Here is a 22,241-nt window from a genome sequence, read left to right as displayed (position 1 = left end):
TTATTTTAATGGCAAAAGTCTAGAAAAACCGCCAATACCACCAACCGTGAGGAGTTAAATAGTTAAAGAAACGATTTTTATGTGTTCCTGTAGAGTAATTGTCACAGTATATTATGTGAGGTGAGGTGCAGAACAGTGTATATGGTAGCTACACTTCTACGAAATAAAACATTGAAGGATAATCCAGAAACGTACAAAAATGGTTATTACAGTAGATGGGAAGGGGGGATCTAAGCTTTGTAAGTCAGGCAGGGTGGCCCCGGGCAAAAACACAAGTGGGGGCTGATCTTGGCCTCCACCACCCGGGAAAGCACAGGGCCAGGGCACCCGGTGGGCAGCGACAGACCATGTTGGAGCACCACCACCCTGCCCCTGCGCGGTTGACGGAAAGGAGGCTCCAAGAACACCTTTTTATGTAGTTTTGACTTTAGAATTATGTAATTATTTTGCATATTCAAAGAGTGGTTTAAACCAAAAAGAATAAAAAGGTGACCTCTAAAACTAAAAACAACAAAAATGAACCTAAGTATATATGAGATTGGTAACATAACCAAAGAAAGAATTGTTTCAAATTACTTTTGAACACAGGACTTTGTCCTTCTTTAGTAGGATATATTCTAAGAACAAAACAAACTGCAAAAAACTAATTTCATTGTGTATTTTTATTGTTAGTACTAATACTAGTATTGCGAGTGTTTTATTTATAAGATAAAGTAAATAAGTTCAGTGTAAGAAGTAATAAAAGGTAAAATCAAATAACTTTAGAAATTAGTGTTTTAATTAAATTTAAATTAAATCTTTAAGTTACAGGTATTCTGAAGAAGACAATAATCTCATTGAAGAATATGAACAAGTGAAGTAACTTGGAGCTGTGGATCAATCTCTGAGTGAAGAAAATTGTTCTTCAGTGAGCCAAGTGTGATGATTTCTCAGAAAACTTCTGTGAAGCTGATGACATATAGAACCTTGATACTGAATGTGTAGATTGTCCTTAATTCTAAGCATTATACCATTATAAGAGACCAGGTGCTTGGAAGATAGTGAGTATAATCCTCTGAAGAAAACTGTTTCAAGTTGTAATGAAAAGACTTTTAAATATTTTCACTTTTGATCAAAGGAAATATGAAGAGAATATTTTTCATTGATGGCTACAAGATTTCTGTGTAAAAGCAAAAGGGACATTCTACAGACTGATCTGAACTACATGCAAGCCTTAATATGCATTAGAGTGCAAGAGAGCCTTTACAAGTTACCTGTTTGGAAAAGAGAGGGGGACACACACTACAGAATTTCACCAGTGGGTTTGATGGAATTTTGACCAAAGGAGGAAATCCAAGAGAACTTGTATTTTCTTTACTTAAAAGAATTAAGCCTTCGACTTCTGCTGGTCAAGATGGCCAAGTAGGCAGACACGGTTAGCCTCTTTGCACAACCACAACAAAAATTACAACTAAAATATAGAACAACCATCACTCAGAACTGACAGGAATTGAGCTGAATGGAAGTCTGACAGCTTTGGAATAAAAGAAACCACATTCATCCAGACCAGTAGGAGAAGCACATCCACGCGTGGTGGATAAAAATTCAGGAGGGATCTTGGGAGTGAGGAGCCCCAGCCCCAGCCCAGGCCCCCCAGCCCAGGGTTCCAGTGCCAGGAAGTAAGTCCCCACAATTTTTGGCTGCAAAAACCAGTGGGGATTGAGTTGGTGGAAGAAACTTCTGGAGCCCCAAGTAATTCCACTTAAAGAACCCATGCACGGACTCGCCTACTCACACTTGCTCCCTCTGGGCTCAGCACCAGGAGGAGGCTTGATGAGCACAATGGCATGCAGGGGGGAGCCTGAGGTGTCTGGCATCAGCATGAACAGAGGCCATTGTCCCTTTTCTAAACCCTCCCCCTGCAGATCTGGCAGACTGGTGCTATACCTAAGATTCCATCAACCTGGCTAACGCTGTTGACCCGCCTTAGATATCCACAGAGACTCCACCCACCCAAGATGCTTTTCCATATGAATGGCTCATGCTTCTCAGCTTCCTAAATCCTCTCAAACAAGTAGCAGCTGGCCTCGGTGAGCCCCAGACCCAGAACTAGCAGCCTAGATTCACAGCTTGGCTTCGCCTGGGGATCTCCAAGCCCAGCACAAGTAGCAGCCATCTCAGATTGCTCTATGGTTCAGGAAGGGTGGCCCTGGGCAAACAGGTGGAAGCTGACCTTGGCCTCTACCACCCAGGAAACCATGCTGAAGCACCACCACCCGGTCCCTGCATCGCTGATCCTCCACGGAGGGCAGAGGTTGGTGGTCAGTGGTCACACCCAGTCCTTGCAGCTGACTGGCCTGGGTAAATCCCTCCCATTGATCTGCCAACAGCAACCATGGCTCAATTACGAGAGAGAAGAGTGTACTCAGCCCACATGGGGGGCACACCTTGAGTACCCAGCTTGGGTGATAGGGGAGGCTGTGCCACTGGACCCTACAAGACACCTACTACATTAGGTCACACTACCAAGACACGGAGTCAAAGCAGCTCTACCTAATACATAGACACAAACACAGGGAGGCTGCCAAAATGAAGAGATAAAGAATCATGGCCCAAATGAAAGAACAGCTCAAAACTCCAGAAAAACAACTGACCAAAAGGAAGATAATCTATCAGATGCAGAGTTCAAAACACTGGTTATAAAGATGCTCAAGGAACTTAGTGAGGACTTTAAGAGCATAAAAAAGATCCAGTCAAAAAACCAGTCAGAAACAAAGGATACACTAATTGAAAGAAAGAACAATTTACAGGGAAACAACAGTAGAGTGGATGAAGCTGAGAATCAAATCAATGATTTGGAACATAAGTAAGCAATAAACAACCAATCAAAAGAAGAAGAAGAAGAAAGAATCCAAAATAATGAGGATAGTGCAAGCCGCCTCTGACAACTTCAAGAGGTCCAACATTCACATCACAGGGGTGCCAGAAGGAGAAGAGAAAGAGCAAGAAATTGGAAATCTATTTGAAAGAACAATGAAAATAAACTTCCCTAATTTGGTGAAGGAAACAGACATGCAAGTCCAGGAAGCACAGAGTCCCTAACAAGATGGATGCAAGGAGGTCTATTCCAAGACATGTCAAAATGAAAATGCCAAAGGTTAAAGATAAAGAGATGGGAGGGGGTTGTGGGAGAATGGGTAAGAGGTGAGGGGATTAAGAAATACAAATAGGTAGTTACAGAATAGCCATGGGGGTATAAAGTACAGTGTAGGAAGTAGAGTAGCCAAAGGACTTATGTGCATGACCCGTAGACATGAACAGGGGTGGGGACATTGCCTGGGGGGTGGCGCTGTGTGGAGGGGAGCAAAGGGGGAAAAAATCAGGACAACTGTAATAGCATAATCAATACAATATAATTTTAAAAAAGAGAAAAATTAAGGCCTTTATCTAAAGTATTACCATTCTCTGGACACCCAGATTTTCAACTATTCACTGGAAATGAAGTTTAATATTTAGAAAACAAAGTTATTCTTGGAAATATTTCACAAAGCCAAATCATTTCTTTTGCATTTTTATGCAGTTCATTTTTTTGTTTGTTTGGGATAGGAAAAGGAGCATGATGATTACAGGCAGAATTTAGGCTGCACTATAGAAACATTTCCAAAATTATGGGTTGTGTTAGTAAGCTTAAATGTCAAATGTGGGAAGATATTCAGACTCATGGTTCAGACACTGCTTTGAAGGTCTTATTTTCAAAGAAACTGACAGCAAATATGCAGAAAGTGGGCTCACTAATGAATACCATCTAACCAAACAAGAAATAATATCATTGTTTTGGAAGAATTCAAAAAGTGTAAAAGAATTGGAAAACTACAGGAACTTACTGCAAAATAGTCACTAAAAAATAGTTGAAATGTGCCTGTTTCTGGAAATGGAGGCCAAAGAGTAGAAGAGCAATGAAAGTTAAAAGTCAAAACTTTTAATAAAGTTACTTTCATTAGAGAATTATATTGTTTAAGTAAACAGTTTTATTTTGTAATTGAGTTGAATTTAAATATGTATTATATTGTGAGTCAACATAATACTTCAATAATGTGGCACAAATTTTATAGTGTAATATTGAATAAAATCAGGATTATACAATTTTTAAAAATGAATAAAATTAGGAATTTTCATAGGGAAAATATAGCAAATTATAGAGTACAAATAAAAGTTTAGAGAACTTAAATTCAGAGAAGTAGAAATTATTCAAAATGAAGTACTGAGAGAAAAAGAACTGAAAAAGAAAGGATCAGAATAAAATGATCTGTAAGACATATCAAGCAGATTGATATACATGTAACTGAAGATTCAGAAGAGCTGGGGTTAAAAAAAATATTTAAATAAACAATGGCTAAAAAATTTCCAAAATTTGAAAGCTCAGTGAAATCCAGGTAGAATAAACAAAGAAAAATATGCCAAGACACATCATAATCAAACTAGTTAAACCAAGGATAAGGAAAAAAAATTCTAAAAGCAGCCAGATTAAAAAAAAAAATTCATATAGCACAGGAATTGGCAAACTATGGCCCATGGGTCAAATCTGACTCACCTCTTGTTCCTGTAAATAAAGTTTAGTTGGAACACAGCTCCATGAATTCATTTATGTATTTGCTATGGCTGCTTCTGTGCTATGATGTCAGAGTTGAGTAGTTGCACCAGGGACTATATGGCTTACAATCCCTAATAGATTTACTATCTGGCCCTTAACAGAAAAATTTGCCATCTCCTGCTATAGAAGGACAAAATAATAATAATAATACAATACCAGCAGATTTCTTTTCTTTCTTTCCTTTTCTAACCCTCACCCCAAGGATATGTTTATTGATTTTAGGGAGAGAAATATTGATGTGAGATAGAAACATCAATCGGTTGCCTCCTGCATGCACCCTCACTGGGAATCAAACCCAAAACCTAAGTATGTGCTTTGACCAGGAATCGAACTTGTAACATTTTTGTGTGTCAGACGATGCTCCAACCAACTGACCCACCCAGCCAGGGCTGCCAGCTGATTTCTTTAAAAGTTATGCAAGCAGAAGCCAAGGTGAACCCAGAAGTTTTTACCCAGCAAAAAATATCTTTCAGCCCTGGCTGATGTGGCTCATTGGATTGAGTGATGGCCTATGAACTGAAAGGTCACCAGTTCAATTCCCAGTAGGGCACATCCCTGGGTTGCAGACAGGTCTCCAGTTGGGGGCGTGGGAAAGGTAACCAATAGATGTTTCTCTCCTTCTCTTTCTCCCTCCCTTTCCTTCTCTCATAAAATCTTTTTAAAAATATCTTTCAAAAATAAGATACTTTAAAAATATTATTATTTTTTAAATAAGATATAGAAGAATCAAGATGGCAGAGGAGTGAGTGGAAGTCACACTGACCTCCTCCCAGGACCAATCTGGAATTACAACTAAATTTTGGAGAAATCACCTGGAACACACAACTGAACAATAGCGAGAGAGGAGCCTTGTAATCTCGGAGAGACAGAAGAATCAGCTTTAGCACAACCTAACTTGTAAGGAGTGCAGTAGAGACTCAAGAAGGTGGAAGGGGTGCCCAAGGGCGGCAGCACTAGAATGATATTGAAACAGCCAGTTGGATCCCCCTCAGAAGAATGGGGCCTAAACCATAGAGTCTCACAAATAACGGGGATCTCCAGCCTACAGCACCAGAGCCCAAAAAGTACACAGATAGCAGCCAACTGCAAAAAGCTGCAGGGTTTCTTCTGCCAGAGACAGGAGGCTGGAGACACAAAGAGCCATTTAAAGGACCAATGCATAAATTTTTATTTGTAGCCACTTACCCTGGTCTCCAGCAATAGCAGGGGTAGGGTGGGCTGGAGATGCCTGAGGAGAGACTGGGGAAGGAGGCTTTGGGGAAACAACTGAGAGAGTAGCCCGCTGGATCCCTGTGCTGACTCATCCCCCATACAGCAGCAACCATCTTGCTCAGGCAGACCACTCCGCTGAGCAGCAATAGCATGAGAGGACCTAATAATAGCCCCTCCTCCAGGAGGGACACGGCCCTGGTCCGGTAATGCTAAAGCCTGACTGCTGAGTACAGAGCGGCAGCCACAAATAGCAGATCCCTGGCAAAAGGGGACACAAAGTGATCTAGAGACACTTGAAGAGAGACTGGAGACAGAGGCTTTGGGAAGAGAACTGAGAGAGGAGCTGGCAGGATCCCGGTGCTGACTCCTCCCCTATATGGCAGCAGCCATCTTGTTCACACAGACCACTTCCCTGAGCAGAAGCAGTGTGAGAGGACCCAATAACCCTGTCACCAGGAGGGTCTCTGCATCACCCCGTGGTGTCTAAGCCAGCCCACTAAGTGCAGAGTGACTAGATTAACAGGTGAAGAAGACAGCCACAGACAGTACCTTCCTGGAAGTCTCAAACAGACTGTCAACATCTGATATCATCAGAGGCAGATCCAGAAAGTAAAAACAGCGGTCTCCTTGCCATAGAAGTTCACATCACAAAGTCAGGAGGAAGTCATGACAGATCAATTTGAGAAGCAGAAGCAAAAAAGAATAGTCTCACAAATAATGGGAAGACAAAGAAACACCACCACCCCCAGTCAAAGGGAAAGGAGGAATCCCCAGAAAGAGAACTCAATGAAATACAGGCAAGTAAACGATCAGATACTGAGTTCAAAACAACGGTTCTAAGGAAGCTCAATGAGCTCAGTGAGCTCAGAGAGAATTACAAAAAACTACAGGGAAACTATGAGGAACTTACTGCAAACTATATCAGCATGAAAAAGGACACAGAAACTGTCAATAAGAAAAAAGAGGAAATGAAGAATACAATTTCTGAGTTGAAGAACACGGTAGAAGGAATCAAAAGCAAGCTAGGTGAAGCAGAGGAACGAATCAGCGAGCCAGAGAATAAGGTAGAAAAAAGCTCCCAGAAAGAGCAAGAAAAGGAAAAAAGACTCAAAAAGAATGAAGAGGTCTTCAATAAAACAAAGCAAAAGAAAGAGAAAAGAAGAGGAAGAGCTAAATAAGAATCATTTAAAGATTCAATTAGTTTAAATATTGGAATGGAAATAAAAAAGAAACAAACAGATGAGACAAATAGGAAACAAATAGCAAGCTTATAGATTGAAATTCAATCTTATCAATAATTATAATAAAATTAAATTGTCTAAACATCTCAATAAAGGGCAGAGGTGGTCAGATTGGACAAAAAGTAAGACCCTTGTATTCTGTCTGTAGGAAACCCATGTTAAACATAAAGGCACAGATATCATAGAAAGAAAAAATGAAAAAAATATACCATGAAAACATTAATCCCAAGAATCTGAAATAACTTCATTAATATCATACTAGTAATTATTAGAGCATTGAATATTAGCAGGAATAAAGAAAGGCCATTTCATAATGATAAAGTGGTCAATTCACCAAAAAGACATAACAATTCTAAACTATTAAAGACATAATAAAGAGCTTCCATATATAAGAAGCAAAATCTAATAGAAATGAGAAATGCATAAATTCACAAATTAGTTTAAACCCAAATATTAATTTTTACTATTAAATGTAATAGGACTAAGTGATCTAAATAAAAGACAAAGGATGTCACAATGGATAAAAGGCAAAGCAAAACAAAATCTGCCTACGTGCTGTTTACCAGAAATACACTTAAAAGTTAAGGAAACCAAGGTCGAGAATAGAATGAAAAAGGATATATCATGCTCCCCATCCAAAGGGAATCTGTTGCAACTATCTTAGTATAAGTCAAAATGAACTTTAAGGCAAAAAGCATTATTACTGAATAAGAAAACCACCTAATAATGAAAAATATTCAATTTACCAGGAAAATATGACAATTTAAAAATATAAATTATCCTTACAATATAGCCCCAGAATACATACAGCAAAAACTATCAAAACTACAAGGACAAATTCACAAACATAGTGGAAGACTACAATAACTCCTTCTTAGAAATATGTACTATAAGTAGATAAAATCACTTAGGATATAGAAGATTTTTATAAACAGTTTTTAAATTTGTTTTAAATGTACTAATGAAAATATCCAAACCTTGCACTTAATAAATGCAAAACATATTCTTTCATGATGCATATACATAACAATTATCAATAAAAACATGTCTATTGACCCTGGCTGGTGTGGCTCAGTGGATTGAACATCAGCCTGCAAACCAAAGGGTCACAGGTTCAATCCCCAGTCAGGGCACATGCCTGGGTTATGGGCCAGGTCTCCAGAAGGGGGCGTGCAAGAGGCAATCATACATTGATGTTTTTCTTCCTCTCTCCCTCCCTTTCCACCTGTCTAAAAATAAATAAATAAATAAATAAATAATCTTTTAAAAGAGCTGTCTCTTGGACAAGTTTTAACAAATGTATAAAGGTTGGTATTGAACAGAAAGTGTCCTTCAGCTACTGAATTTAAGCTATTGAACAATAACAAAAAGACAATTAGAAAATGTCCATGCTTGAAAGTTAAGAAATATTCATTTATTCAACAAATATTTAATGCATGCTTATTGTAAGCTAGGTTCTATACAAGGCACTTGGGATTATATCAGGGAGAAATTAATAATTAAAACTCTGACAATACCCAGTGTTGGAGAGAATGTGAAGTAATGAGAATATTTACCCTGCTGATGAAGTGTAAATTATTGCAACCACTTTTGAAAACAATTTGATATTCCCTAGTAGAGCTGAAGGTGAGCATACCCTATAATTCAGCAAGTCCATCCATGTGTATAAACTTTGGAGAAACTTTTGCACCATGATACATGTACAAGAATATTCATAGCAGCATTGCTAGTAATAGCCTAAATTTGAAAACAACTGAAATGTCCATCAACAGTAGAATGCAGATAAATACATGGTAGTATATTCATACAATGAAATACTGTAGAACAATGAAAGTGAACAAGCACAGGTACTACAATATTGATGACTTTTATGTATATAATGTAAAAAAGAAGCAAAACACAAAACAATAAATTCTGTGATTCCATTCACATAAAGTTCAAAAGAATAAATTCATTGTGATGCCATCTATATAATGTTCAAAAACAGGCAAAAATCACACTATAGTGTTCAGGGATGTATAAACACATGATTGATAAACTAGTTAAAAAGGAAATTATTATCAATGTAATAATCAAGATAGTGCTTACCCATAGGAGGGAGAAGATTTTGACTCCAGCATGGGAATATGCTACTTTGGGTAGCAGGGAGGAGGAGATGCTTGCAACATTCTGTTACTTGACCTGGGCAGTGATTATACAGGTATTGTCTTCATTCATTAAATTGTACATGTATGTTTAATTTTATATATTTGTGTTATATTTCACACTTTATAAAGACCCAAAAGAAAAGAAAAGGAAAGGAAAGAAAGGCATTTTAAACATAGAGAACAGCATGAGCAAAGGTATGGAAGCATGAAATTATGCTGGGGGTATAGGAGTTACAAGCAGATTTGTACATCTCAATGGTAAACAGTGAGGCAGAAAGAGGTAGAAAAAATGAGGCTGGAGGCTACTGGAAGCCTTTGGGACATTTTTAAATGGGTTGTAATAAGACTCAAATCTGAACTTTAGGTAGATTCTTCTGACTCTCCCTAAAGAAGGATGCACAGGGAGGAGAGAGAAGGGAGCGGGCAGAAGAGACGCTGACAGGGAAGCTATTACAATCCTCCAGGCAGGTGATAACAGGAACCTGAAGTTGACTAGTAGAAATGGGGAAGAGGAAATAGATTAAAGAAGTAATTGTATCAGAGATTATGATAATCTTCCTGTTTTGAAAAACACACAATCACTTCAGGACTCTTTCAATTTTTGGTTTGTGGTTAAAATGTGAGCGGCAGGGTGCAGCATAAATAAACCTATTTCCTTTCAAGATAAACTCAGAAAAATAAGCTTCTCTCCCATTTTTCGAGACCTCCCAAAAAGGAGATTCAGGCTATTTCTCATGTATCACCCTCAATAAGCCTTTTAAGAACCCTTGTATAAATGCCTCATCCTACCTCCTGCCCTCAGACTGGAACCGGGGAATGACGCTGCTACCTTCTGTGCTCATTTGCCTCAGAGCTAAAGATTTACTGAGAAATTCTTTATAGCTTTCTTTCTCTCACTCACCTCAATTGATTATTTCCTTTCTTTCTTAGACATGGAATTTCCTTTCAAATTCAGCCTTGGCATCATCTCTATGCTCCATCTCCATTTTCTTAGAACCTTTCTTCACAATCACTCTTTTCTTGGAAGTTTATGTCCCCTGAAACACTAATAAAAGCCCACGAGCATGAAGCAGAGGGGCCAATGTTCCACCGATCTCATTACAATTTAAATACTAGAAATTTCAATGTTCTCATAATGTGAAACTGTGGGCAGTTTCTTACCCGTCACACCTGGAGATGTCTGGGATGGTACTTACTGCTCTGTTGAGCTGCAAAAGCCACTAATGCAATTAAGAAGAGGGAATTGATTTTTAATAACATAAGAAGCAACTAGAAGTAGGGGTGTGATATTGTACTGGACAAACTGGGATGAATGGAAGATTGGATATGTGATTCAGGATCACCTTCTAAGGGGAATCAAGTCCCAGTTTAATGCATTTGATTTGGGTAATCACTAGTGAACTTCACATTTACCCTCTGCTCCTTAGATACACAGACAACACTGCGCAGAATAGTAAGGTCTTGAAGTTGTACTGCTAAGGTTGTTTAAAGATTAACCTTTATTCCTGGAATATTGTTTTTCTGATCTAGGTTTGATATTTGATTTTAATTTGATTTTACTATCCTGGGAAGACTAATCTTTATATCTCTTTTTTACATATTTGATCAATGTGGATAATTTTTGTTTTTGTTTGGTTTGGTTTTAGAACAGAAGTAGGGAAGGCACAAGCAAAGGACAGAAGTCCTCTATTTTATTTCATCAAAAAGTACCCTGGGCTAACATTACCTTAAATTACTAGTCTGCCAGTTCAGGAACCTAAAGGGAAGGGAAACGCTATTTTCAAAGCACAGTAACCTTTCTACTTATTATATCCCTTCTCAGTGAGCTCCCAATCTTATAACCAGTAGCAGCATTTTGTTTTTGTTTTGAGCCTGTCTCCAGTAGAATAAAAGTCATGAGTTCTCCTTGACATATGGGATGGGGATACAGACATCATCCCATTCACAAACATCTTTGAGGATAGGGGAGAGCAAGCAGTTGCCTGACCCTGAGTTTTGACTTTCTATTTTGTAAGAGGTGGAGACTTCCATGTGTCTTATAGTATTTCTTTGTTGGAAAAAGGAAAAAAAAACCAAACACCAAAGGGGCAATTTAATTGGTTGGGTGAACATAAGCCACAAATCACCAAAGTAGGTGGCTGAAATTAAAGAACCTAAATTGCTCTCTAAGATAAGGCAGAGTTGGAGCTCTGCAGACTACATGTCATTATGGAAGATGTTTCTTTTTCTAGGTACGGATTCAGGCTTCATTCATGCATCTATTCAACAAATACGTATTGAGCCATTGTGCCAGGCACTATTCTAGGTGCTAGAGATATGGCAGTGAACAAAACCAAACCGTCCTCTAATGGATCTTATACCTGAGTTTGAGGCAAAAAACAAAAACAAAAAAACCAACCAATAAACAAACAAGTAAAAATATAGTATAACAGATGTTGATAACCACCGTGGAGAAGAATAAAATGAAGTAAACAGACTAGAGCACTCTGGAGTGAAGGGGATCATTGTACCTTTAGGTAGGAAAGCGAAAGACAATGAGCAAACAAACAAAGCAGGCACCGTGCCTATAAACTGTGAACAGGTGGTTAACTACAGGAAAGGGAGCTATTTTCATGCAATGGCTTCAAGGTCTGGGTGAAAAGCTGGAAAAAGGGCCCTTCTCCTCACTATGTTGCAATACTTTGAAGATGTGGATTACTTTTGGGGGACTTGATGCCATCATGAATAATCCTAGAGTAGTTCCCATCTGTGTGTGTGGAACAGAACAGCAAGGTGCTGATCATACCTTGCTGGCCTTGGGATAGCACCTCAAAGCAAAAGGGAAGTAGTAGAAACTGCTCTTATTGGTGTTTTTAGGGTCTGTCTGAGAGGTGCGGAGAGGGCATAAATAGATGTAGTAGTGAGAGCGAGATCTACAAAATTTTATATGAATTTCTACATCAAAATACCACAGACTTACTTAAGATATTACAGGTGCGAAGTGGAAGGTGGCACAAGTCAGTATTGAGGAACGCTAAATTTCTAAAAATTCTTTTAAATGGAAGAGAAGTTTGTGTTAGACATACAATAGTCCATATCTTGCCCAGATACTTGGACATAATTTCTTCTAAATTGGACTGATACTCTGGCAAAATTGCCCCATGGTACCAGAAACGATGAGTGTTCTCAGGCAGTAGCATTACTAATGCCCGATGAGGATTCTGACTTGGAGCCAAATCAAGCCCTGGGCTGTTGGCAACTTTCTGGGGGCAGAAAATATATGAAGAGGATAGAGGGTGCGTGAGGCCCTGCACCCAGGGCTCTGAATGCCTATGTACGTGGCCAGCTCCCTAACAAACCCCCAGACTGGAACGGTCAGAGAGGCACAGGACAAATGACTGAACATGCACTAAAAGGGAAAAAGACCTCTGCAAGTGTGGACACGGCAGAAGCCAGTGCAGGGGGCAACGCAGAAAGGAAAAACAGGGTGCACACCAGCAACACAGGTTTCGTTGGAATGAAAGGTTGTTTTCAGTGGAAAATAAGCCTGCATGAGAGGTTGGAAGGTTCCCTGGACTTCTTCTGAGTAAAGTTACTATGAAAGAGAAAAAAGTGAGGGCGGGGAGTGTCCTTTAAGGCCACTACATTCTTAAAAGTAGTTGAAGGGCACAGAGCAAGCAACTGGAAGACCAGTTCAGGCCTTAATTAAGGGGGAAGTGTGTGGCTCAACGCCTGGCCAAGTCTGCGAGGCACAAGAATCTCTCGTGAGTGGGGACAGTTGGACTCTCTCTCCAGTGAGAGGCTCATAAGGGTTCAGGGTCCTTGAAGATGACCGTGCCCATTTCTCTTTGGAAGAGTGGAGGAGATGAGCACACCCCTGTGAGAGGCAAACCGCCCTCTCATCCTGAGATAATTTAGTCTAATAGGTGACAGACAAAACCCACAACGATATGAATATTCTTAGCTTCTCCAACCCTGTAGGATGGGCCCCCTGTCATTGAAAGCTGTCATACCTGACCCCTGTGCAGGTTAGGGGGGTTAGGGACAGAATCAAAGGAGCTGAAACAAGGGCAAGGAGTTTCTTCCTGCCACAGAGAAAAAGTATACATCCAAGAATAAGTGAAAGGTGGAGAGAGTGAAAAAGCAGGGGCTGGGCTTGGGAGAAAGTTTGGAGGTATTTGGGAAGAAAGGAGAGAGAATGGCAGACCCGTTACACCATAATGTGCGAGATGAATAGAGAAGGAGGGAAGCTTAAGATGTTTTCCTCTATGCTAAGAATGTAAACCTTTTTAGAATTTCCCCAGAGATTATAATAAAAATCTAAATTGCTTTCTAATTCTTTTTGGCCATCGGTTGTGTTTCTTTTGAATGTGTTATCATGCTGAAATGGGCCACAAGGCAACCCAGCTTCGTAACAGTTGAATTTGGGGAGTGTTGTCTGGGACTGTAGACCTAAGATGTAGCATTCCGATCTCAATGAGTCAAGACGGCATCTTCATCATGACTGTTGTATTTATAGTGCAAAAAGTACACAGATTATAAAAAATAGAGACTGGAGATAAGGCAGACACCAGATGGAGGAAAATGGCAGAGACTACTAGGAATCATAATTTTAGTGAGAATGTTATGTTTGGAAGTAGGTGTACCCGATGGAGACCATGCCTATGCAGCATGGAGTCTTCCCCCTCAACCTTGGAATAACAAAATAACATGGCTAGGTGATTCCCAGAGGATAGAAAAAAAAGGCAGGAAGCAGAAGAGGAGTGTGTCAGGGTCATTTTTTCTTGCTATATAGCATACTTTAGTGACATGGCCAGAGTACCCTTTTCGCCCCCTTTTGCTTGGAAATAGACTCACTCAGCAAACCCTGGGGCATTGGTGCCCAGAGAGCCCAGCCCTGTAACCCAGCAAGCTTACTGAGGCTCTGCTTTAGTCACTGCATCTGACCTTCTTATTTTTCTGAGACCAGACCCTTCTATTCTTCCTTGTCTGGTTTTCAGCCAGAATTCCTAAAATAACCTGGTTCTGAATCTGATGCATGAATTGTCTCCTCCCTAGATTTTCAAGTCCTGCTACTAGTCCATTCCCCCAGTTCCCACCTACCCTTAGTTCTCAAATGTCTGACCTGGAGCTCGACTGGATCAGCTGCACCCCTTGATCTCTGCACCTGTTTCCCATGTTCTTTTGTGCTTCTCCAATAATTTCCCTTCACTCTAGGCTCAGACCCCTTGAACTCTCAGTGGACTTCATGCTAGTGCCTCCAGGCAGCATGATGTAATCCTATGCTCAAAGCCTTGACATACATGGTATCCTCAACAAGTGTGGCCAAGGGCCTTGTATGATGGCATAATCCAGCTCCTACTGTGTGGGGGCTACGTTTAATGTAAGGTTAAGGCTAAGATCAGAGGCCCTTCAGCCACTTGTTGATGCTCCAACCAACTGAGCCACACCGGCCATGATGAGAGGCCCTATACTGGGGACAGGGTGACTTCTTGTAGATAGAAGGCAGGAACTCACCCAAGGGGTGAGGGGGCTGGCAAGATGAAATCATCCAAGCCAAATGCTGGTAAAGAGATGTGAAGGAACAGACCTAGGCAAAAAACTCTGCAAGCCATGCCAGTCTTTTCTGATTATAACAGAGTTCTTCAGGAAAGAATTGAACCTGTAATCCCTGAAAACATGCTTGATATAAATATGATCCAAAATTTATGCGGTGTAAGCTCAGCTGTTTGGCTGTGTGTGCTCACATCTTGTCTCTGTTTCTAGTTTTCCTATAGTTTTTTTTGGTAAAGTCCTTTTGTAAATACCAAGCCACATTGGCTTGCTTAGGGAAACTAAGGAAAAGCATTTTTATCTTCTCCTGAGCTTTAGGAATAACCTATGGGGCACGGTGGAGGTAAGAGTGATAACCAAGGTAAGAGAGCCCCAAGTTTGTGGAATTAAGTGAGGAAAGAATGAGGAAGCAAATGGGATTGGGGCATTTGTTTTAAAAAAATACAATACTGTAGGAGTTTTAATTTGTCATATATTTGTCTAGGGAAATCAAATTTCTAATAGCTGCATAATACTTGATTATATTGGCAATGCCTTAGATGAAACATTCTGCTATTTAGGATATTTCCCCCACTTATTTCTATTTTAATAACAGGAAGACAGGCATGGGCAGAACAGCCCTGTAGTACCACAAAAGTTCCTCTGGGCCAGCCCGCTTCACTAGAGTATGCAACCAGGGAAGTCCAAGGTATTCCTTTTGCTATCTTTGAATCTCCAGTGTACAAAACACTCACCCATACCTAGCTCTTCCCCTTGTTGGAGTGATACAGTTTGTTTCTCTTTCCCAGATTTATTTCTTCCTATGAACTTCACTTTTGGTTTCTGATCACTTGGCTTCTCCAATTTACCAAGCTCATCATTAGTTAGTATGCTGCTGCCCAGGTACTGTTTGCTTCTCAATCTGAAGTTATCTGTAAATATGTTAAATTCAAGTTTTCTTCCCCTTCCCACTCCACACCTCAAATAGGGAAAAAAAGTTGTCATAAAGGTTCAGACACTCAGTGAATGTCATTACCTGAGCACTGGTCCTACCAGGTGGAATTATCTTCACACGCAGCCCCCCTACCCCCACACCCGCCCCTTCCATACACTGTCAATAGTTCTCCATTTTACCTATTAACGGATGCAGAAAGTTATTCAGAGTTAGAAATAACATTATAGTCCGGTCAAGATGGTGGCATAGGTAAACACAGCTCACCTCCTCACATACAACATAAAAATTACAATTGAAATATAGAAAAGCCATCACTTGGAACCATCAGAAATTGAGTTGAATGGAAGTCTAACAACTACAGAGTTTAAAGAAAAATCACATCCATCCAGATGGTAGGAGAAAGCAGAGACACAAAACACACTGGTCCCACATCTATGTGTGATGGATAAAACTTCAGGAGGGATATCTCGGGGGGAGGATCCCAGCCCCACACCAGACCCAACAGCCCAGGGTTCCAGTGCCAGGAAGACAGTCCCCATAACTTCTGGTTACAAAGATCAGTGGGGACTGAGTCAGTGGAATAAACTTCTGGAGTCCCAAGCGTTCCTCTTAAAGAATCCACAAACAGACTTACTCAGACTCAACCACTCTGAGCTCCAGCACCAGGGTAGAAGCTTGAAAGGCACCAGTGGCACACAGGGAGGGACTGAAGTATCTGACATCAAGGCGAGAGCTGCAGGACAGTTTTCTCCTAGACAGAAAAACAGGCAGAGGCCATTGTCCCTTTTCTGAACCCTCCCCTGACAGAACCACATAGCTAGCAGGCAGTTGCCATATCTGAGACTCCATCAACCTGGCCAACACTGTTTGTCCCACGCAGCTTACAGGCCCATCCAAGCTGTTAACAGGGACTTTTCCACATGAATCGCTGGTCTTGGCTCATGCTTCACACCTTTCTAAATCCTCTTAAACAAGCAACAGCCAGCCTTAGTGAACCTGTAGCTGCCAGTACCTCTTGTGAAGTGACCCCAGGTCCAGTACCAGCAGCAGCCATCCTAGATTCACAGCTTGGCTTCACCTGGGATTCCAAGTGCAGCACAAGTAGCAGCCATCTCAGATTGCTTTATAGGTCAGGAAGGGTGACCCCAGGCAGAATACAGATAGGGGCTGACCTTGGTCTGCACCTCTTGGGAAACCCCAGGGCTTGTGCACCAGTGGACAGCTACAGACCACATTGGAGCACCATCACCCTGCCCCTGCACAGCTGATCCTCCACGGAGGGCAGAAGTTGATGGTCAGTGGTCATACCCAGTCCTTGCAGCTGACTGGCCTGGGTAAATCCCTCCCATTGATTGCCAACAGCAACCAAAGCTCAACTACAAGAGGAGGGTATACTCAGCCCACATGGAGGGCACACCTTGAGTACCCAGCTTGGATGATATGGGTGGCTATGCCACTGGACCCTGCAAAACACCTACTACATTAGGCCATACTACAAAGACAGGGAGTCATAGCAGCTGTACCTAATACATAGAAACAAACACAGGGAGGCTGCCAAAATGAGGAGACAAAGAAACATGGCCCAAATGAAATAACAGCTCAAAACTCCAGAAAAACAACTAAACAAAAGGGAGATAAGCAATCAATTAGATGCAGAGTTCAAAACACTGGTTATAAGGTTGCTCAAGGAACTTAGTAAGGACTTTAATAGCATCAAAAATATCCAGTCAGAAACTAAGAATACACTAATTGAAAGAAAGAACAATTTACAGGGAAACAACAGTAGAGTGAATGAAGCTGAGAATCAAATCAATGATTTGGAACATAAGTAAGCAATAAAACCAATCAAGAGAAGAGGAAGAAGAAAGAATCCAAAATAATGAAGATAGTGCAAGAAGCCTCTGACAACTTCAAGAGGTTCAACATTCACATCACAGGGGTGCCAGAAGGAGAAGAGAAAGAGCAGGAAATTGGAAATCTATTTGACAGAACAATGAAAATAAACTTCCCTAATTTGGTGAAGGAAACAGACATGCAAGTCCAGGAAGCACAGTGAGTCCCAAACAAGATGGATGCAAGGAGGCCCACTCCAAGACATGTCATAATGAACATGTCAAAGGTTAAAGATAAAGGGAGAATCTTAAAAGCAGCAAGAGAAAAGCACTTAGTTACCTACAGGAGAGATCCCATAAGACTGTCAGCTGATTTCTCAAAAGAAACTTTGCAGGTTAGGAGGGATTGACAAGAAATATTCAAAGTCATGAAAAGCAGGGACCTGCAGCCAAGATTATTCTACCCAAGAAAGCTATCATTTAGAATTGAAGAGCAGATATAAAGGTCCCCCCGACAAGAAAAAACTAAAAGAGTTAATCATCGCCAAAACATCATTATATGAAATATTACAGGGACTTATTTAAGCAAAAGAAGAAGATCAAAACTATACACAATAAACACATATCTATCAAAAATTGAATCTAGCCCTGGCTGGTGTGGCTCAGTGGATTCAGTGCTGGCCTGTGAACCAAAGGGTCACTGGTTTGATTCACACTCAGGGCACATGCCTGGGTAGCAGGCCAGGTCCCCAGTAGGAGGCATGTGAGAGGCAACCACACATTGTTTCTCTCCCTCTCTTTCTCCCTCCCTTCCCCTCTAAAAATAAAGTCTTAAAAAAAAAATAGAATCTAAAAAACTAAGCAAACAAGAACAGAGACAGAATCATGGAAATGCAGAGCATTTTGATGATTGCCAGATAGGAGAGGGTTGTCGGGGAATGGGTGAAGAGGTGAGGGGATTAAGAAGTACATATAGGTAGTTACAGAATAGCCATGGGGGATACAAAGTACAGTATAGGAAATGGAGTAGCCAAAGGACTTATATGCATGACCCATGGACATGAACAGTGGTGTGGTGTTTGCCTAGGGAGTGGGGGTTGCTGGATGGACGGGAGCAAAGGGAGGGGGGAGAAATTGGGACAACTCTAATAGCGTAATCAATGAAATATATTTTTAAAAGAGATAATATTATAAATTATCCAGTCCAATCCGCTAACAAACCATGAGAATGATTTATTCAAGGTCGCTGAATAAGTGGCAGAAACAAAATTGAATTCAGGTCTCCTAAATGCATTATGTGAGAGCTGTAGTGTTACGGATGAGGGAACGGGACATAGTGATTCTTGTTATTCATTCAACAAATATATTGAACATTTACTTACTACGTGCCAGGCACTATTTTAGATTCTGGGGATTCCGTGATGGTGATACAGGGCGCGGAAGAGACAAAAACTCTCTGTCCATGTAGAGCTTTCATTCTCAAAACCTAAGTACTTTGTCTCACCATCGTGGAAATACTCCCAGTGCCCTGGGTAGGAGTGTTTGGGTCTCACACGGGAGGGAATCCCATCCTTTCTCTGTCCTGCGCTCTATCTACAGCACGAGGGCTGATTTACTGCAGCACCCCGAGAGGCGGGCCCCTCCGGGGAGCCCTCCCCCGCCTCTGCACCTCCGCGGCCGGGCGCGGCCGGCTCCAGGGCGCCGCCGCGCGCCGCTCCGCTCCCGTCTGGGCTTATTAGTGCCCGCTCCTCTGCCCCGTTAGCTTTCCTGCGAACGGCTAGAGGAAAGAGAAGCAAGACTGGCTGTGGCGCCATCCTCTGAGAAAGTATTGCGGGCGGGTGACTGTCCTTCCAAGGCAGTTGGGCTCGCTCCGTGCCTAGCACCCCGCCTGGGGAAGGGATGACCTCTCCCGGACTCGGGGGATTATGCAGCAGGCTGCTCTCTCCTGCTTTCCTACTAAACACTGCAGCCGCACGCTCTTTCCAGCCCCAGCTGAGGCCACTGCAGCGTCCCCTTCCCTCCCCTCCCGCCCCTCCCGCCAGCTCACACACCAGAGCCCCAATGCAGCTTCCAAGCCATCCTCCCTTTTCTTCTCCACTTCCTGCTTGCCATGGAGACACACGTCATTTACGTGCCATGCGTCGCCTTGGAAACGGGAGCATCCGCGCCGCGGCTGGGAGACCCGCCCCTGCCGCTCCAACCACACTCGCGGGCGCTGCCAGTTAACTGCCGAGGGGAGTCCCGAGCCCTACCCGCTACTGGCCTTGGTCTCGACCCGGGCCCCTCCGCAAATGCTTCTGTGACCCAGGGAACCGGCGAGCACTTGCTGCTCGTGGCTCCGAGAGGACGGCGCTGACACGGGCGCAGTTCAGGAGGCGAGGCAGAGCAGGGCGCTTTCGCCCCGGGGCGAGCGGGAGAGACGCCGGCCCTGGGACTCCGGTCGGGTCTCCGTCCCGCAGGCTCTCCCGAGCCTCCCCGGATCTCGCTGCTCCCGCCGCCGAGATTCCTCTCCTCACGTCGGCTGCCCGCCCCTCTCGAAAGCCTCCTCTAACCTCGGCTCCTCCCTGTCGCTCCAGGGACCTCTCCCCCTCCCCCCTCCTCCATTCCGGGAGTCGGGCTGGATCGGACCCACAGCGGCCACCGCCCGCTTCTGCCACTCAATGGAGGACGGTCTGCTGGAGATCATGACCAAGGACGGCGGCGACATGCCGGCACCTCTGGAGGTGTCCACCGTGCCGGCCGTTGGGGACGTGATCTCCAGCGAGTACAACGGCGGCATGAAGGAACTAATGGAGCACCTTAAGGCCCAGCTGCAGGCCCTGTTTGAGGACGTGAGGGCCATGCGGGGGGCCCTGGACGAACAGGCCTCGCACATCCAGGTGCTCTCAGACGACGTGTGCGCCAACCAGCGAGCCATTGTCTCCATGTGCCAGATTATGACCACGGCGCCCCGCCAGGGCGGCCTGGGCGTGGTCCGCGGCAAGGGTAGCTTCCCGGGCGCCCCCAAAGAGCCCGAGACCCCTTCGCCCGGGGGCGAGGACAGCGTTTTGCTGGGTCGCGATCCTGAGGACGAGGAGGACGACAATGAAGAAGAGAAGGAAATGCCCCGCTCCTCCACACCCACTAGTCACTGTGAGCGCTCAGAGAGCCCCTGTGCTGCTCTCCTGGGGGGGGACGGGCCACTTGTGGAGCCCCTCGATCTACCCGACATTACCCTGCTGCAGCTGGAGGGCGAGGCCTCCCTGTGAGGGGACACCGAGGGGCACTACTTTCCCGAGCTGGCTTTGGGTTTCCGAGTGCATGACGTGAGGGGACTGAACGGCGCGGTGCAGCACGCTTCACTCTGACCGCTGCTCTGTGGGTCAGGCAGAGAGAGACTCCTTGAGGAAGGATTTATAGGGTGAAGGACTTTGGGAGCGTCAAGAATTCTTTCTGCCTAACCAAGCGAGACGTTGCAAACTGCGGAAAGGTGAGGTTCCGGGAGAGGAAGCGCCCACCTCTGGACTCCCATCCATCCCCTCCCCTGCCCTTTTCCCCCTCCTCAGCCAACAGGAGAACCCCTGAATTGTGTAAATAAAATTCTGCTTTTTCTATTCTGAACAAAGGACTTAGCTAGGACTATGGCAAATAGTCTCTAACGATTTACCTAGAAATTAAAGGAATTGGGGTATTCTGTTCTGGCAACAGAAAATTTCCCCTTCTACTGAAATCCAAGATATTCGGCGCTCTGCAGAAGCCTCTCCCCTCACACAGATCTTTGCGGCTGCTGATTGGTAAAGGAAGCTTGAGGAGGGAACTGCAGCCCTAGGAACCTGGGAGAATGGGGTTCCCAGGGCTCCTGGGCTAGGAGGAGCTGGCTGTGAATGTGCATGAAGACAAAATAGCTCAACCTCTAGGATTTTGCATGCAGAGCGGATCCTGCCTTGTCACTGACTACATCTGGAATTGCTTTTTCCACTCACTGGGACTTAGAGAACAAAGAGCCCAGTCCACAGGCAGAGACTCGGGGGTTCTCAGCAACAGCCCAGATTTAGGGGACATTTGAGGGGCTCTTGGGGGCCGCATCCAAAAACTCTCTCTCTCCTGGCTACACCCGCTTAACTTCAGTTCCTTTTCCTTTCAATATGTCCCTGCCCGCTGCCTCTCGGTCTTGCCTCCATAATGTCTTGTGTGTGTTATGTGTGTCTACTTGTGCAGTAGTGTGTGAGCCCTGAGGGGCAGGGCTTGTGGCTCTGGTGTTAGGTTCAGGGGGCTTCAGACCCTTCTGTGAGCCCCAGGCTATCATGGCGCTTACCCCCTCCGTCCCTCTTTTCCCCCACAACCAGGGCATGCAGCATGTGACTGTCCTGAGGTTCTTAACTGATGTGCCTCCCTCCTACCTCTTCAAGTGGTGACTTTGTGTGCCCTTCCTCCTCCTCTGTGTACTCCTTCTCAATGCTTTTCTTGGTGTTAACCTTAATAAAGAGGCGTCATCTCCCTTCCTTGCTGACTGGTACTAGGGGGATGTCAGGGTTGGGCTTCTCTGCTCACTGCATGGTCCAGGGCTTAGTGGGAACTGCAGGGACCATGACTTCCCTTCTCTCTCCTTGCTTCTGGTTCCAAGGAGATGACCATACCTGCCCTAGTCAAAACAGGCATTGCCTGCTCTACCCGCTTTCCTTTCCATCCTGGACCTTGACCCCCAGGCTGGACTGGGAAAGGACAGGGTACATG

The 22,241-nt window shown here is 43.4% G+C and overlaps 1 protein-coding gene and 1 pseudogene across 1 annotated transcript; both read left to right on the top strand.

Moving 5' to 3' along the window:
* Positions 1–1,393: 1,393 nt before the first annotated feature.
* Positions 1,394–3,913, top strand: LOC129085114 (ERO1-like protein alpha; annotated as a pseudogene).
* A 15,884-nt stretch (positions 3,914–19,797) lies between these two features.
* Positions 19,798–22,000, top strand: CCDC184 (coiled-coil domain containing 184). The gene has a single exon (XM_054591183.1). The coding sequence runs from the start codon at positions 20,189–20,191 to the stop codon at positions 20,774–20,776; it is 588 nt and encodes a 195-aa protein (XP_054447158.1). The 5' UTR covers positions 19,798–20,188; the 3' UTR covers positions 20,777–22,000.
* The last annotated feature ends 241 nt before the right edge of the window (positions 22,001–22,241 follow it).

This window comes from Pteronotus mesoamericanus, unplaced genomic scaffold (genome assembly GCF_021234165.1).
Source record: "Pteronotus mesoamericanus isolate MK-2021 breed Mesoamerican mustached bat unplaced genomic scaffold, CSHL_Meso_final scaffold_21, whole genome shotgun sequence".
In the NCBI taxonomy this organism is placed as follows: domain Eukaryota; kingdom Metazoa; phylum Chordata; class Mammalia; order Chiroptera; family Mormoopidae; genus Pteronotus; species Pteronotus mesoamericanus.
Note: the sequence above shows the minus strand (reverse complement) of the source record. Positions and strands in the feature narration are given on the sequence as shown.

Excerpts from the sequence above, each read along its gene's own strand:
- CCDC184 (XM_054591183.1), top strand. The coding sequence starts at position 20,189 with ATGGAGGACGGTCTGCTGGAGATCATGACCAAGGACGGCGGCGACATG.